At 55.5% G+C, this 14,974-nt stretch overlaps 1 protein-coding gene across 4 annotated transcripts in view; it reads right to left on the bottom strand.

Moving 5' to 3' along the window:
* Positions 1-9,502, bottom strand: part of SLC11A1 (solute carrier family 11 member 1) — a 32,158-nt gene extending 22,656 nt beyond the window's left edge. For all 4 annotated transcript variants that reach the window (XM_050917076.1, XM_050917077.1, XM_050917078.1 and 1 more), the window contains exons 1-2: positions 9,388-9,502; positions 3,428-3,555 (exon numbers count right to left, since the gene is read on the bottom strand). In XM_050917076.1, coding sequence (XP_050773033.1) covers positions 3,428-3,555; positions 9,388-9,406 — 147 coding nt within the window. In that variant the 5' untranslated portion in view covers positions 9,407-9,502. The remainder of the gene's footprint in view (positions 1-3,427; positions 3,556-9,387) is intronic.
* Between the last annotated feature and the right edge of the window lie 5,472 nt (positions 9,503-14,974).

Raw genomic sequence — 14,974 nt, 5'->3', positions numbered from 1 at the left:
TGTCCAGGCTACCAGCCCTAGGGTCTATAGGCAAAGGTAGCCCCAACTCCTGGCACCAACGGGAGATCGGCCCCCTGGACACATGCCCCCACCCCCGCCTGGGGCAAAGGGAGGACACTGGGACAGGCCCCTTTATCATGGATGAAAACAGCTCAAAAGGGATTTTTTTTAATGTTTTTTTCTGCGTATTTTTTAAGCACAGACAATACCAGCCCTGTCAGCTCTTGTCTTCCCTGCTGTTTGATGACAAGTTCTCTGGAAAGCCAGAGAGATGCCTTACCGGAAAGGTTGGGCTGTGAAATCTTTCACCCGCCAGCCATTCTCCTAGCTATCCTCAGGGCATTTGAGTTCAAGGGGCGGCAAGACACCAGAGCGCTGAACAGTCTGAACAAGAATCACCCCCCACCCCCACCCCCAGCTAAGCGGGTTTCACTTCTGCACGGCGTGCGATGTCCCAATCCTGCTGCTTCGCCAGGCTCCCAGGAAATGCAGCGAAGACATGGGGCCTGAATTTGTAATATCAAGAAATCCATTCCTTTTAAAACCCCCAAACAAGAGCCAGCCTGGCTGTATTTTAAAGAATCTTTATTGAGGTTGCAGGAACAAACCATCCCGATGTGTAGGAAGAATAGTAAATAAGGCAGGTGACCAGCTTGGCTTAACAGTGAAATCCTTGCTGATCTTAAACAAAAAAAGCAGCTTACAAGAAGTGGAAGGTTGGACAAATGACCAGGGAGGAGTATAAAAATATTGCTCAGGCTGCAGGAGTGAAATCAGGAAGGCCAAAGCACACTTGGAGTTGCAGCTAGCAAGAGATGTTAAGAGTCACAAGAAGGGTTTCTTCAGGTACGTTAGCAACAAGAAGAAAGTCAAGGAAAGTGTGGGCCCCTGACTGAACGAGGGAGGCAACCTAGTGACAGAGGATGTGGAAAAAGCTAATGTACTCAATGCTTTTTTTGCCTCTGTCTTCACGAACAAGGTCAGCTCCCAGCCTGCTGCACTGGGCAGCACAGTATGGGGAGGAGGTGACCAGCCCTCTGTGGAGAAAGAAGTGGGTCAGGACTATTTAGAAAAACTGGACGAGCACAAGTCCATGAGACTGGATACGCTGCATCCAAGGGTGCTAAAGGAGTTGGCGGATGTGATTGCAGAGCCATTGGCCATTATCTCTGAAAACTCATGGCGAACGGGGGAGGTCCCGGATAACTGGAAAAAGGCTAATGTAGTGCCCATCTTTAAAAAAGGGAAGGAGGAGGATTCGGGGAACTACAGGTCAGTCAGCCTCACCTCAGTCCCTGGAAAAATCATGGAGCAGGTCCTCAAGGAATCAATTCTGAAGCCCTTAGAGGAGAGGAAAGTGATCAGGAACAGTCAGCATGGATTCACCAAGGGCAAGTCATGCCTGACTAACCTAATTGCCTTCTATGAGGAGATAACTGGGTCTGTGGATGAGGGGAAAGCAGTGGATGTGTTATTCCTTGACTTTAGCAAAGCTTTTGATACAGTGTCCCACAGTATTCTTGTCAGCAACTTAAAGAAGTATGGATTGGACGAATGGACTATAAAGTGGATAGAAAGCTGGCTAGATCGTCGGGCTCAACGGGTAGTGATCAACGGCTCCGTGTCTAGTTGGCAGCCAGTATCAAGCGGATTGCCCCAAGGGTCGGTCCTGGGACTGATTTTGCTCAATATCTTCATTAATGATCTGGAGGACGGCATGGACTGCACCCTCAGCAAGTTTGCAGATGACACTAAACTGGGAGGAGTGGTAGATATGCTGGAGGGTAGTGATAGGATACAGAGGGACCTAGACAAATTAGAGGATTGGGCCAAAAGAAACCTGATGAGGTTCAAAAAGGACAAGTGCAGAATCCTGCACTTAGGATGGAAGAATCCCATTCACTGTTACAGACTAGGGACCAAATGGCTAGGCAGCAGTTCTGCAGAAAAGGACCTAGGGGTTACAGTGGACGAGAAGCTGGGTATGAGTCAGCAGTGTGACCTTGTTGCCAAGAAGGCTAATGGCATTGTGAGCTGTATAAGTAGGGGCATTGCCAGCAGATCGAGGGATGTGATCGTTCCCTTCTATTCGACATTGGTGAGGCCTCATCTGGAGTACTGTGTCCAGTTTTGGGACCCACACTACAAGAAAGATGTGGAAAAATTGGAAAAAGTCCAGCGGAGGGCAACAAAAATGATTAGGGGGCTGGAGCACATGACTTATGAGGAGAGGCTGAGGGAACTGGGCTTATTTAGTCTGCAGAAGAGAAGAATGAGGGGGGATTTGATAGCTGCTTTCAACTACCTGAAAGGGGGTTCCAAAGAGGATGGATCTCGACTGTTCTCAGTGGTGCCAGTTGACAGAACAAGGAGTAATGGTCTCAAGTTGCGGTGGGAGAGGTTTAGGTTGGATATTAGGAAACACTATTTCACTAGGAGGGTGGTAAAGCACTGGAATGGGTTCCCTAGGGAGGTGGTGGAATCTCCTTCCTTCGAGGTTTTTAAGGTCAGGCTTGACGAAGCCCTGGCTGGGATGATTTAGTTTTAAATTGGTCCTGCTTTGAGCAGGGGGTTGGACTAGATACCTCCTGAGGTCCCTTCCAACCCTGAGATTCTATGATTCTATGAATTCTCAGCACTGCAGGTCACCATCACACTGCAGCCTCTCCTGGGTCCATCAGCGAAAACACTGCGCTGCTCTGTTCTCACTAGCGTCCGCCTTGGAAGAACCAGAATGAAACGTTTTCCATTTCGCCTTTCTGGTGTTGGAGAACAGCACTGTAGGCTCGGCTCAGATGGGAGTCACAGGCCAATATGCTGCCCTGATATCCCCTATGCCCAGAACCCCTTGCCCCCACCCACTGCAGAGGAGCTTGGGGTCCGTGGATGTCAGTGGGGACAGGAAAAGCCAGCGAGGGGAGGCAGTGTGTTCTCGTGGGGAATGCACCAATGCAGACAGCAGGAGACCTAGGATCTAGTCCTGCTTTTCACTTGCTGGGTGACCTTGGGCTGGTTGCCGCAGAGCACTGTGCCTCAGTTTCCCCATCTGTAAAGCAAGGATAATGCCACTCGCCACCTAGCTTTGAGAGGTAAAAAACCGCTATTGACAAAGTGCAGGTGATTATTATTAGTGACCAGGGCAGCGCTAGCTCACTGTTACAGAGCTCAGCACTTCCACAAGGAGCTGTCCATCCAGAGATCTCAAAACACTGCAGCAAAGAAAGCCATGGCATGATCCCGTGAACAGTAGGGGAAACTGAGGCACAAGGGGGCTGTGACTGGCCCACAGTAAAATAGAACCCGGGTGTCCTGACGACCAGCCTGTTCCCTATGGACTGGCCTGTCCTGCCTCCCCACTTCAAGTGCCGGCTATGCTTGTGGCAGTGGGAAGATCAGTCCTCCCTGCCGAGACGCTGGTGGGACCTACCCCTCCCACATCCGGGATGGCGATCTTCTCATCCAGGTACGTCTGATCCCGATGCAGCTGCGATTCTGGGGGTCCCATTGTGCGGTAGCTCTGGCCCTTCTGATTCTCCTGCTGGGACCTCCCACTGCCTAGGGAAGCCAAAGCAAGGGAGACTCAAGAAACGTGTACATTTCGCTCTAGCATCCTCATGAGAAGGCATAACCTGCCCCCCCACCCCCTGCTCCCACCCTGAAATATTGGAGGGTGCCTCTAGAAATCTGTCACCTGATATACACAACTGCACTCACTCCACAGCTGTGGCTCGGCTCCTCTGCTGTGTGGCTGGGCCCAGCTCCCTGTGCCAGGTGTTGCGACCTGGTGAGTGGGGTCACAGCGCCCTCAGGTTTGGCCCGGCGGGGGGGATAATGTGATCTTGCATGCTGGATCACATCAGTTTGGGGTCCTTCTCAAATAGGGAACCCAGGGCAAACTGCTCCTTTCACCCTCACTCTGAGCAGCCCTGCCCCTCCCATGGTGCCCCCGCCAACGGGAAGCAAACGCACTGGGGGTAACGTTCATATGGCTGCGGGCACCGCTGGGTCCCCCTACCTGTGCCTTGCGCCTCAACTTCCAGCAGCTTCCTGGGGGTGCCAGGGCAAGGAAAAATCAGTACACGGCTATTCAGTCACCTTGGTAACCGATAACCGGTTCCTGATGTCCAGCCGCAGAAGGCTGGGGCCAGGGTGGCAGGTTGCAAACAGACAGAGCTACTGTGGCTGACTCACTTTGGTGTCGGCTCATGTGGGGCCCACTAGCATCAAGCTGGGGCTACAGCAGGGGTTGGGGCCTCTCTCTGGCCCAGAGGGGAACTAGGGGCTTGCATCAGGGGGGGCTCCTACAGGGAACCTCCTAGGAAGAAGCCGTAAGGCTCGGCTGCCACTTAGAATTAGTTCCCGTTACAGTGTGTGCACCTGGTCTGGAGTGGGGTTACTCCCTGTTACCTATCCCCGGGGCTGGCAGGGAATGAATAGGACTGAGAACCCGCCCCTGGCTCGTCCTGTCTATTCCTCCCCCTTGCCCCCCTTCCCACCCAGCTACCCCTTCTCCAACCCCTCCTCTGACTGGCAGCCCTATGGGGACCTGGTCCCCGACAATGCGGAAGGGAGAGGAGCTGCCTGGCTCTGGGTTTCTCTTTAAAGGAGCAGAGAGATTCTTGGGGCTACATGGAGTTTGTTAAATGCAGCTTTAAAATGACCTAATCCATTAATCCCAGAGGAAGGGCCCATCCGGGCTGCGTAGGGACTCGGGGAATTGTTATTGCTTATATTCCCGTAGCATTAAGAGGCCCCAGCCAGGATCACAGGCCCACGGTGCTAGGTGCTGCACGTGCACATGGCAAGAGGCAGTCCCAGCCGAAGAGCTGGCTGTAAGAGATACGACAAAGGAAGGCCCATTGCTCCCATTTTAGAGATGGGGAACAGGGGCTCGAACTGTTCTGTGATTTGGCTGCCATTACACACATACAGATGGGCTCAGTAGAATTTTCTTTACAAGGATCTGCAAAGTTCTGGCTTTTCCCCCGCTGCATTCCCATGGGAATAGGAGCCCCTGCTCCCCACCATTGGCCTGGGCCTCTTGCTGGGAAGTGGTGGTTATCCGGCAGCCCCCACCAAGCTGGAAAGTGCCACCCAGCCCTTTGGGGATACCAGGACAGCGTCTGATATTTCAAAAGGTGGCAAGTTCAAAACTGGTCAGAGGAAACAACTCTGTCCAGCCAAGGGAATTAGACTGTGGAACTCACTGCCACAAGAAGCAATTGAGGCCAAGAACTCAGCTAGATTTTTTAAAAGGGGCTGGATATATGCAGGGCCGGTACTACTGTTTTCGCCGCACCAAGCAGCGCGCCGAATTGCCATCGTGGACAGTGGGGGCAGTCCATGTGCCGTTAGGGCTCCACGCGCGTTTCCACGGCGGCAGCGGAAATTCGGCGGCAGCTTATGTCTTCAGCCACACGGGCAGCTGAACATAGAAGCTGCCGCCGAATTGCCGCCGCAGCGGAAATGCACATGCCGCCCTCAGGGCACACGGACTGCTCCTGCCCTCCGCTGCGGCAATTCGGCACGCTGCTTGGGGGCAAAAACACACAGACTGCTGCCCCTTGCAGACTGCCGCCCTAAGCACCTGCTTGGAATGCTGGTGCCTGGAGCCGGCCCTGGATAGACGTAGTAATGGTCTCAGGTTGCAGTGGGGGAGGTCTAGGTTGGATATTAGGAAACACTATTTCACTAGGAGGGTGGTGAAGCACTGGAATGGGTTCCCTCGGGAGGTGGTGGAATCGCCTTCCTTAGAGGTTTTTAAGGCCTGGCTTGACAAAGCCCTGGCTGGGATGATTTAGTTGGGGTTGGTCCTGCTTTGAGCAGGGGGTGGGACTAGATCCCTCCTGAGGTCCCTTCCAACCTGCTACTCTGTGTGGCTAACAAGACGATCCAGAGTGATCATGCTAAAAAAAGCGGAGGGAGGGTTATTAAACCACCCGCTCCAGGTCCTACGTTGGTGTCTCCCTATTATCCAGCATCTGCTCTTACGCCTGTGCGGCACCCAGTGCCACAGGGCCCTGATCTGGTCAAGTGCCTTAAAGTGCTAATGGGCTAATTCAAACGTGCACTGATGAATTCTCAGGCACAGGAATGCAGGCGTTGCCAGACTGGGCCAAACCCCAGATCCCTCTAGCCCGGTATCCTGTCCCCAACAGCGGCCAGCCCTGGCTGAACCCTGAACTAGCCAGGGCCACCTGGGGGGTGGGGTGGGGCGGGGCAAGTGGGGCAATTTGCCCCAGACCCCGGGCCATGCAGAGGCCCCCCACGAGAATGTTGGAGGCTCCCCCCTCCCTTTGCCTCTGCCTTCCCCTATCCCCCGGCACCTCAGTGCGCCGTGTCCGGGAGCGGCCCTGGACAGAGCTAAAGTGGCGTGGCTCAGGCCTGAGCTCCTCCTGCTCGGAGCCGCGTGGTGGTGGTGGGGGCCTGAGCTCCTCCTGCTCGGAGCCGCATGGTGAGGGGGCAGGACCTGAGCTCCTCCCGCTCAGAGCCGTGTGGTGAGGGGGCAGGACCTGAGCACTTCCCGCTCAGAGCTGCGTGGTGAGGGGGGGGGGCTGAGCTCCTCCTGCTCAGAGCCGTGTGGTGTGGGGGCGAAACCTGAGCACCTCCCGCTCGGAGCCGCGTGGCGAGGGGGCGGGACCTGAGCTCCTCCCGCTCAGAGCCACGTGGTGAGGGGGCGGGACCTGAGCTCCTCCCGCTCGGAGCCACATGGTGAGGGGGCGGGACCTGAGCTCCTCCCGCTCAGAGCCACGTGGTGAGGGGGCGGGACCTGAGCACCTCCCGCTCGGAGCCGCGTGGTGAGGGGGCGGGACCTGAGCGCCTCCCGCTCGGAGCCACGTGGTGAGGGGGCGGGACCTGAGCACCTCCCGCTCGGAGCCGCGTGGTGAGGGGGCGGGACCTGAGCACCTCCCGCTCGGAGCCGCGTGGTGAGGGAGTGGGGCAGCGAGCTCAGGTCCCAATGGAGCCAGGCCACTGCAGCGCTGTCTGGGGGCCAGGGCAGCTCTGGACGTGGCGCGCGCTGAGGCTCTGGGAGATGGGGGAGGTGAGAGTAAGCAGCATGGTAAGCGCCTCTGAGCCAGACACCCCCCTGACCCCCAGCTCTGAGCTTAGCCCCTCTGAGCTGGACACCCCCCTGCCCCCCCCACCCTGACCCCCAGCTCCGAGCACAGACCCTCTGAGCTGGACACCCCCCTGTCCCCCCTGCCCTGATCCCCAGCTCTGAGACCAGCCCCTCTGAGCTGGACACCCCTCTGATCCCCCCAGCTCTGAGCATAGCCCCTCTAAGCTGGGCTACCCCTGACACCATCCCCCCACAGCCCTGACCCCCAGCTCTGAGCATAGCCGCTCTGAGCTGAGCACCCCCTAACCCCATCCCCCCACAGCCATGACTCCCAGCTCAGAGCATAGCTCTTCTGATCTGAGCACCCCCTGACCCCACCCCCCCACAGCCCTGACCCCCAACTCTGAGCACAGCCCCTCTGAGCTGGGCACCCCCTGACCCCTTCCCCCCACAGCTCTGAGCCCCAGCTCTGAGCATAGCCCCTCTGATCTGGGCACCCCCGACCCCATCCCCCCACAGCCCTGACCCCCAGCTCTGAGCATAGCCCCTCTGAGCTGAGCACCCCCGACCCCATTCCCCCACAGCCCTGACCCCCAGCTCTGATCACGGCCCCTCTGAGCCGGGCACCCCCTGACCCCTTCCCCCCACAGCTCTGAGCATAGCCCCTCTGACCTGGGCACCCCCTGACCCAGATCCCAGCTCCCCACCCAGCCCTGGGCAACAGCAGCGGCAGCCCATTGGCACCAGCCATCACCAGCACCCAGCCACAGCCCATTATGCAATTGCAAATGTAGATAGAGCATTAAAGCATGTAATGTTTTTAAATCGCATTTCATGTACCCCTCTACCCCGATATAACGCAAACTCCGATATAACGGGGGAAAGCAGCTCTGGGAGGGGGGGTTGTGCACTCCAGTGGATCAAAGCAAGTTCGCTATAATGCGGTTTCCCCTATAACGGGGTAGGACTTTTTGGCCCGCAGGGCAGCGATCTATCGGGGCAGAGGTGTATTTTCAAATGATTAACAATTAATTGTTGAATGTATTTCACTGGTTGTTTTCTACATTTCCAAATACATGATTCTATAGTATTGCAACTTGGTTTTATGGAAGGGAGCCCCGAAATTCCATTGCCCCAGGCCCCCTGAATCCTCTGGGCGTCAGTGGGGCAGGGTGGGAGCCAGTCTCTGCCCCTGGGAGCTAACAGACTAAACCAGGGGTCGGCAGCCTTTCAGAAGTGCTGCGTCCAGTCTTCATTTATTCACCCTCATTGAAGGTTTCGCGGCTGGTCATACATTTTAACGTTCTTAGAAGGTCTCTTTCTATGTCTGTAAGATAGAACTAAACTATTGTTGTGTGTAGAGTAAATAAGGTTTGTAAAATGTTTGAGAAGCTTCATTTAAAGGCCAGGACCCAGGCGGTGTGAGTGTCCCGACAATCAGCAGGTGCCATAGGTTGCCTACCCCTGGACTAAACAGACGGCCTGTCCCGGGGGTGGGAGCGGGGAAGGGAGGGAGCAGAGCCCCCAGCAGCGGGGGTGGTTGGGTTTTGTGCTAGCTCTGGGGCCGGAGTTGCTGGATCCTGGAAAGACTCGTGCAGACTGCAGCGGGGTTTGGTCCAGCCCCACGTTAAGAGAGGGGCAAAGGAGGCGTGGGGGGGGGGGAGCAGGGCGTGGGGGCAGCCGGAGAGGCCGAGGTGGGGAGCTCGGGAGGGGCTGGGGGCAAACAGCGGCTCAGCGGAGGGGAAGGAACATCCCTGGCGATGCCCCAGCCCGCACCGTCAGCGTCCCTGTCCCTGCAGCTGCCCCCGAGCGGGGATCCAAGGGGAACCGAGCCCAGGGCGCCGGGGCCCCCGGGCAGCCTGCGGGTCACGCCAGCTCCTGGGGGGCTTCCATCCACCCCCACGGCCCACCGCGCTTTTCGCCCTGGGCTGCTCGGGGCTGCCCGGGGGCTCCTAGCGGTGGGATGCTCGGTCCAGGGGAGGCGGAGCGCCGCTTCCCAGGCACGGCCCATGGGTGGGAGGCTGGCACCCAGCCCCCGGCCCAGAGCGCAGGGAAGGCCCCGGCCCCGGCCCCCAGGGGATGGGCTGCAGGGGTCCCGGCTGGGCTGGCGGCTGTGGGGAGACGGGGAGCAGCAGCAGAGCGCAGCGCCCAGCCTGGAGCGCGGAGATCCGGGGGGAAGGGGGACCCTGGGGCACCCTCCCACCCCGGGGCCGGCTCCCGTCCAGGCTGCGCCCAGGGGCCCCAGCGGGCCCGGGGATCAGAGGGGGCCCCGGGGCTGGGGGGACCCGGAGCGGCCCGGCAGGGAGAACGGACGGGAGGGGGCTCACCTGGCTCCGGGGGCGCCATGTGGGCTGGGTCCGACGGTCCTGATGCGGGGAAAGAAGGGGGGGGCCCGGCCCGGCGCCGCGGAGCCTCCTCGGGGAAAGCAGCGTCCCAGCCCGGCCCGCCTGGCCCGCCGGAGGAGCCGAGGAGGAAGTGCCCCAGGCTGGGAGGGAGCCGAGCTTTGTACCTCCCCCCCCCCAGCCCCGCCAGGGCTGAGTTCAGGGACGCAGCAGCATCGGGAAGTCCGCAAGTGCCTCCCTTTCCCGGGCGGGGAGGGGATCCTGGCTTGTGGATAAACGGGGGGTGGGGGGGGGGGTGAGGGCTTGAATCCAGCGCCCCTGATCAGCGTCAGATACACACAGAGGCGCTGTGCATGCGGGGTTCTGTGGAGCAGCAGGGCAGGGACAGGGACACCACCTGAGAGTGGCCAGAGCAAAGGTCCCTCTAGCCCAGTGTCCTGTCTGCCGACAGCGGCCAGTGCCAGGTGCCCCAGAGGGAATGAACAGAACAGGGAATCATGCAGTGATCCACCCCCTGTCGCCCATTCCCAGCTTCTGGCAAACAGAGGGTACAGGCACCATCCCTGCCCAGCCTGGCTAATAGCCATTGATGGACCTGTCCTCCAGGAATCTGTCTAGCTCCCTTCTGAACCCTGATCTAGTCTTGGCCTTCACAACACCCTCTGGCAGAGAGTTCCCCAGGTTGACAGTGCGCTGGGTGAAAAAATACTTCCTTTTGTTTGTTTTGAACCCACTGCCTCCTAATTTCATTTGGTGACTCCCAGTTCTTGTGTTATGAGAAGGAGTAAATACCACGTCCTGATCTACTTTCTCCACACCAGTCATGGTTTTACAGACCTCTCTCATATCCCCTCTTAGGCCTTGGCTACACTGGCGCTCTACAGCACTGCAACTTTTGCGCTCAGGGGTGTGAAAAAAACACACCCCGAGCGCTGCAAGCTACACCCATAGAGGATGTGGAGTAGGTGCACCGCTTTGAAGTTTCAAGTGTAGCCACACCCTTAGTTGTCTCTTTTCTAAGATGAACGTCCCAGACTTCTTAATCTCTCCTCATACGGCAGCTATTCCATCCCCCTAATAATCATTTTTGTTGCCCTTTTCTGAACCTTTTCCAATTTCAATAGATCTTTTTTGAGATGGAGCAACCACATCTGCAGGCAGGATTCAGGATGTGGGCCTAGCATGGATTTAGTTAGTGGCATTATGACACTTTCTGTCTTCTTATCTATCCCTTTGCTTCTTGTCTATCCCTTTGCACTCTGTTCACTGCACATCGAGCAGATGTGTTCCCAGATCTAGCCACCATGACTCCAAGATCTGTCTTGAGTGGAAACGGCTAATTGAGACCCCATCTTGTATATGTACAGTTGGGATTGTGTTTTCCAATGTGCACCACTTTGCATTTATCAACAGTGAATTTCATCTGCCGTTTTCTTGTCCAGTCACCCAGTTTTCCCTTTGTAACTCATCTCAGTCAGCTTGGAACTTATCTTAAGTCATTTTGTATCATCTGCAAACTTTGTCACGGTTACGTTGCACTCCATATGATTTTATGAAAATATGCTAATAAGTGTGAATATAATATAATTGGAATATGCTTCATGCAAAAGGCCTCTTGTCAGGCATCACTAAAGCACATAATACTGAGTGTGATCATCCTGTTTGTATGAATGTATCACTCTTGGATCTGAAACTAGAAATATGAAATATAACTCTGAGGTTCTAGTGTAGTTATGCAAAGTGGGGGCCATTCATGGTGGTTTGGGATCCTGATGGCTCCCATCAACTAGGACAATTGACTGGATGGCTCTGGTTACCTGCAGGCCTTCCTGTGAGCCAGGCCGGGAAGAATGGAGGCTGGGGTCTCACAGGACATGTGACCATGTCACCTGGTACTGGAATCCATCTTAAACCTGGGGCTTTTCCATTTAGAAGTGGGGGGGGGGGACCCAGAGAGACAAAAGCTTCCTGCCTTGTGCCAAAGCTATACAGGGTAACCAGACAGCAACTGTGAAAAAACGGGACACGGGGTGGGGGATCTATATAAGAAAAAGTCAGAAAAAACAGGACTGTCCCTATAAAAACAGGACATCTGAGCAGGGCCACCTGGAGTGGGAGCAAGTGAGGCAATTTGCCCCAGACCCCACAGGGGCCCCCATGAGAGTTTCTTGGGGCCCCTGGTGTGAGGTCCTTCACTCACTCCAGGAGCCCTGGAAAACTCTCATGGGGCCCGGTCCCCTGGAGCTTCTTCTGGTCCGGGTCTTTGGCGGCAGGGGGGGCCTTCCACCCCAGGGAGGAAGGCCCCCCACCACCGAATTGCTGCAGAAGCGGGACCCACCACCGAAGTGCCGGGTCTTCTGTGGTAATTCAGCGGCAGGGGGCCTGGCCGTGGGTCTTTGGGGCACTTTGGCGGTGGTTCCCAGGGTGGAAGGACCCCCTTGCCGCCGAATTACCACTGAAGTGGGGGCCCCCCACCGCTGAAGACCCCAGGCCCCCTAAATTCTCTGGGCAGCCCTGCTATATAAGGGGGGTGGAATAGAGCAAAGGGGGCTGCAGTCATGAGAAATTCCCTAGCTACCACCTGAGCTAGAACAAGGGCTGTACCAGGGGAAAGAATTGGGCCCAGCCTAGGAAGGAGTCTAGTCTGTGAAAGAAGCTTCTTGGAACATCTCTGTGGGTGAGATTTACCTGCATTTAGTTTCCTATTGTATTAGGTTTAGACTTGTGTGTTTTTGTTTTATTTTGCTTGGTAACTTACTTTGTTCTGGCTGTTATTACTTGGAACCACTTACATCCTACTTTTATATTGAATAAAATCACTTTTGCTTATTAATTAATCCAGAGTAAGTAAGTAATCCCTGGGGGGCAAACAGCTGTGCATCTCTCTCTATCAGTGTTATAGAGGGTGAACAATTTATGAGTTTACCCTGGATAAGCTTTATACAGAGTAAAACGGATTGATTTGGGGTTTAGATATCACTGGGAACTGGGGATCTGGGTGCTGGAGCACTTCTTAAGCTGTTTTCAGTTAAGTCTGCAGCTTTGGGGGCCATGGTTCAGACCTGGGTCTGTGTTGCAGCAGGCTAGCATGTTCGGCTCAACAGGACAGGGTATTGAAGTCCCAAGCTGGCAGGGAAAACAGACTCAGAGGTACTCAGCCCATCAGGTGGCAGTCCCAAGGGTGGTCTCTCTGACCCAACCCATTACAGTCACCTGTTAACCTCCTTTTCCAGATCATATATGAATATGTTGCACAACATTGGTCCTACTACAAATCCTTGGTGGACCCCATGCTACTTACCAATTTCCATTGTGAAAGACAAACACGGAACAGGGCTTATCCGAGCAGCAGGGAGATGGAAACACATGCACGACCCTTTTCATCTATTTCAATGACAGCTTTAAATGGGCCAAAAATCAGGAGATGAGAAAGCAAAGGCTGAAGACGTCACCTGAACTCTGCCCCCTCCCCCCCTTGTGCATACACATCACCAAATAGTCCTTAATCACACAATCACAGGTTTCTGCCCTAGAGTTGTTAGGGGAAAGAAAGAATTATATTATCTGAGAAATAGTGTGTGATTTCCTTAGCAAGGACTGTATTGTAAAGCAGATGTGATTGGGGGCAGAGTTAAGGTTATGTGTCCTTTATGTATCTTTAACGTTCTAGTTTAATGCATAACAGCAATGTTACATTAACATGTTTGTAGCTTACCCCCCACCCCTCCATACACACAAAATAAATAAATAAAAGGGAAAGAAACCCCCAGGGCTTTTAGACTTGACTAGTTGTGACAAAGTGGGACTGTTCTTAATGTTTCCTCTAAATACAGTGTGGGTGCCTCAGTTTCCCCTATGCATTTCTTAAGCCTCTAGGTGGTAGGATAAAGGCCAGTGTGCATAAATCACTGACACGCTGTCTCCTGGCAACAAATTGCCAGGGCCTTTCCCCCCTGCAAGGGGATGGCTAAAGGTGAACAAAGATCAGGTGACCTCCTGGCCAGGGAAAGAGACAAAGGCCAGAGAGGAGGGGCTGGAGGAGGTTTCAGTTTGGGGCTGGCTGGGGACAGGAAGTGAGGCCAGTCGGGGTTGTCTGGCTCGCTGGGCCCCAGAATGGACCCTGCTGAGGGGTCCTGTTCTCTGCACCTACAAGCTCTGTTTTAGACCATGTTCCTGTCATCTAACAAACCTCTGTCTTACTGGCTGGCTGAGAGTCACGTCTGACTGTGAAGTGGGGGTGCAGGACCCTGTGGCTTCCCCAGGACCCCGCTGGGGTGGGCTCGCTGTGGGAAGTGCACGGAGGGGCAGAGGATGCTGAATGCTCCAAGGTCAGACCCAGGAGGTGAAGCTGTGTGAGCTTCTTGCCCTGAACAAGTCTGCTCCAAGGGAGAGGAGGCTCCCCGGAGTCCTGCCTGGCTCTGTGGGGAGCAGTTCCAGAGCATCGCTCAGAGACTCTGTGACACTAGTTCACAAGCTGCTTGAATGTGAGCTCATGAACGCCACACCACAAATTCTCTCCTTCGGTGGAGGCTGCAGGCGCTTCAGAAACATCAACATTTCTGCTTTGAAATTAGGCCGTGTCTACACTATACTGGCATGGCTACAGCGCCGTGGCTAGGCCGGCCTAACTCCCTAGTGTAGACACAGCCTGCACCTCCCCGAACGACAGCAGCAAGGTCACCAGACTCATTCTTCCACTGACCCAGCTGTCTGCGTGCTGGCGATTAGGTCAGCAGAGCTGCGTCACGCGGGGTGTGCGTGCGTGTGTGCGTGTGTGTGTACTTTGAACACGCCTGGGTGTTATATTTATGTCAACCTACATTTGACCCATAGTTCAGGCCTTAGTTTACAGAGAAGGATTTCTGCACCGAAAACGCTGAACCCAGCAGGTGCTGCCCCACGACGGGCCATTGTAGATGCTGCTGGAAAACAAATAACGAACAAGGAACGTCTCAGTGTAAGGACAGTGGGTGTGACCCAGCGCCTGAAATACAAGCACGACATCGACACTCCAGGGAAAGAGGCCCCGATCCTGCACAGAGACACCCCAGGCAGCCCGGTGCATGAGGGTAAAGGTCTGGCTCAGCGTCACATTTACCACCTGACTCTGCTCATGTGAGTAGGCCTTGCTCACCTCACTCATCATACTTGGGGCAAGTGCTTGTGACCACATCCTGCCTCTGCACGTTTGACCACAGACTTGTACTGACTAGACTGATTATTGCCGAGGGGAGACCGGGGGGAGGGGGAGGAAGCCTCTGACTCCAGCTCCTATTCACAGAGCAGCTTCAGGGCCGTTCTGTGGTCTCTGCCTTCGATGCAAAGGAAGGTGTGGTGCCGGTTGCTCTATTTGCGGCTGACGAGCCAGAATTATTGCAGGGGAACGGAAGGTGAGGCCCTGGCCCTGGCAGAGATCTGTGCTTTGTGGTGCACACCGGCGAATCTGGTTACGGAACTCGCACACTATGTGAGACACAACCCCGAGCTGTGCGCACGAGGCTTTGCAGACTAACCCAAACCGGCACAGAGCGGCTCCAAAGGATGCTGCACCGGTGCAGGGCAGGGTGGGGAC

The sequence above is a fragment of the Gopherus flavomarginatus genome, chromosome 10 (genome assembly GCF_025201925.1).
Source record: "Gopherus flavomarginatus isolate rGopFla2 chromosome 10, rGopFla2.mat.asm, whole genome shotgun sequence".
Lineage (NCBI taxonomy): Eukaryota > Metazoa > Chordata > Testudines > Testudinidae > Gopherus > Gopherus flavomarginatus.
The sequence above is the reverse complement of the archived record's forward strand: the minus strand, read 5'-3'. Positions and strand labels throughout refer to the sequence as shown.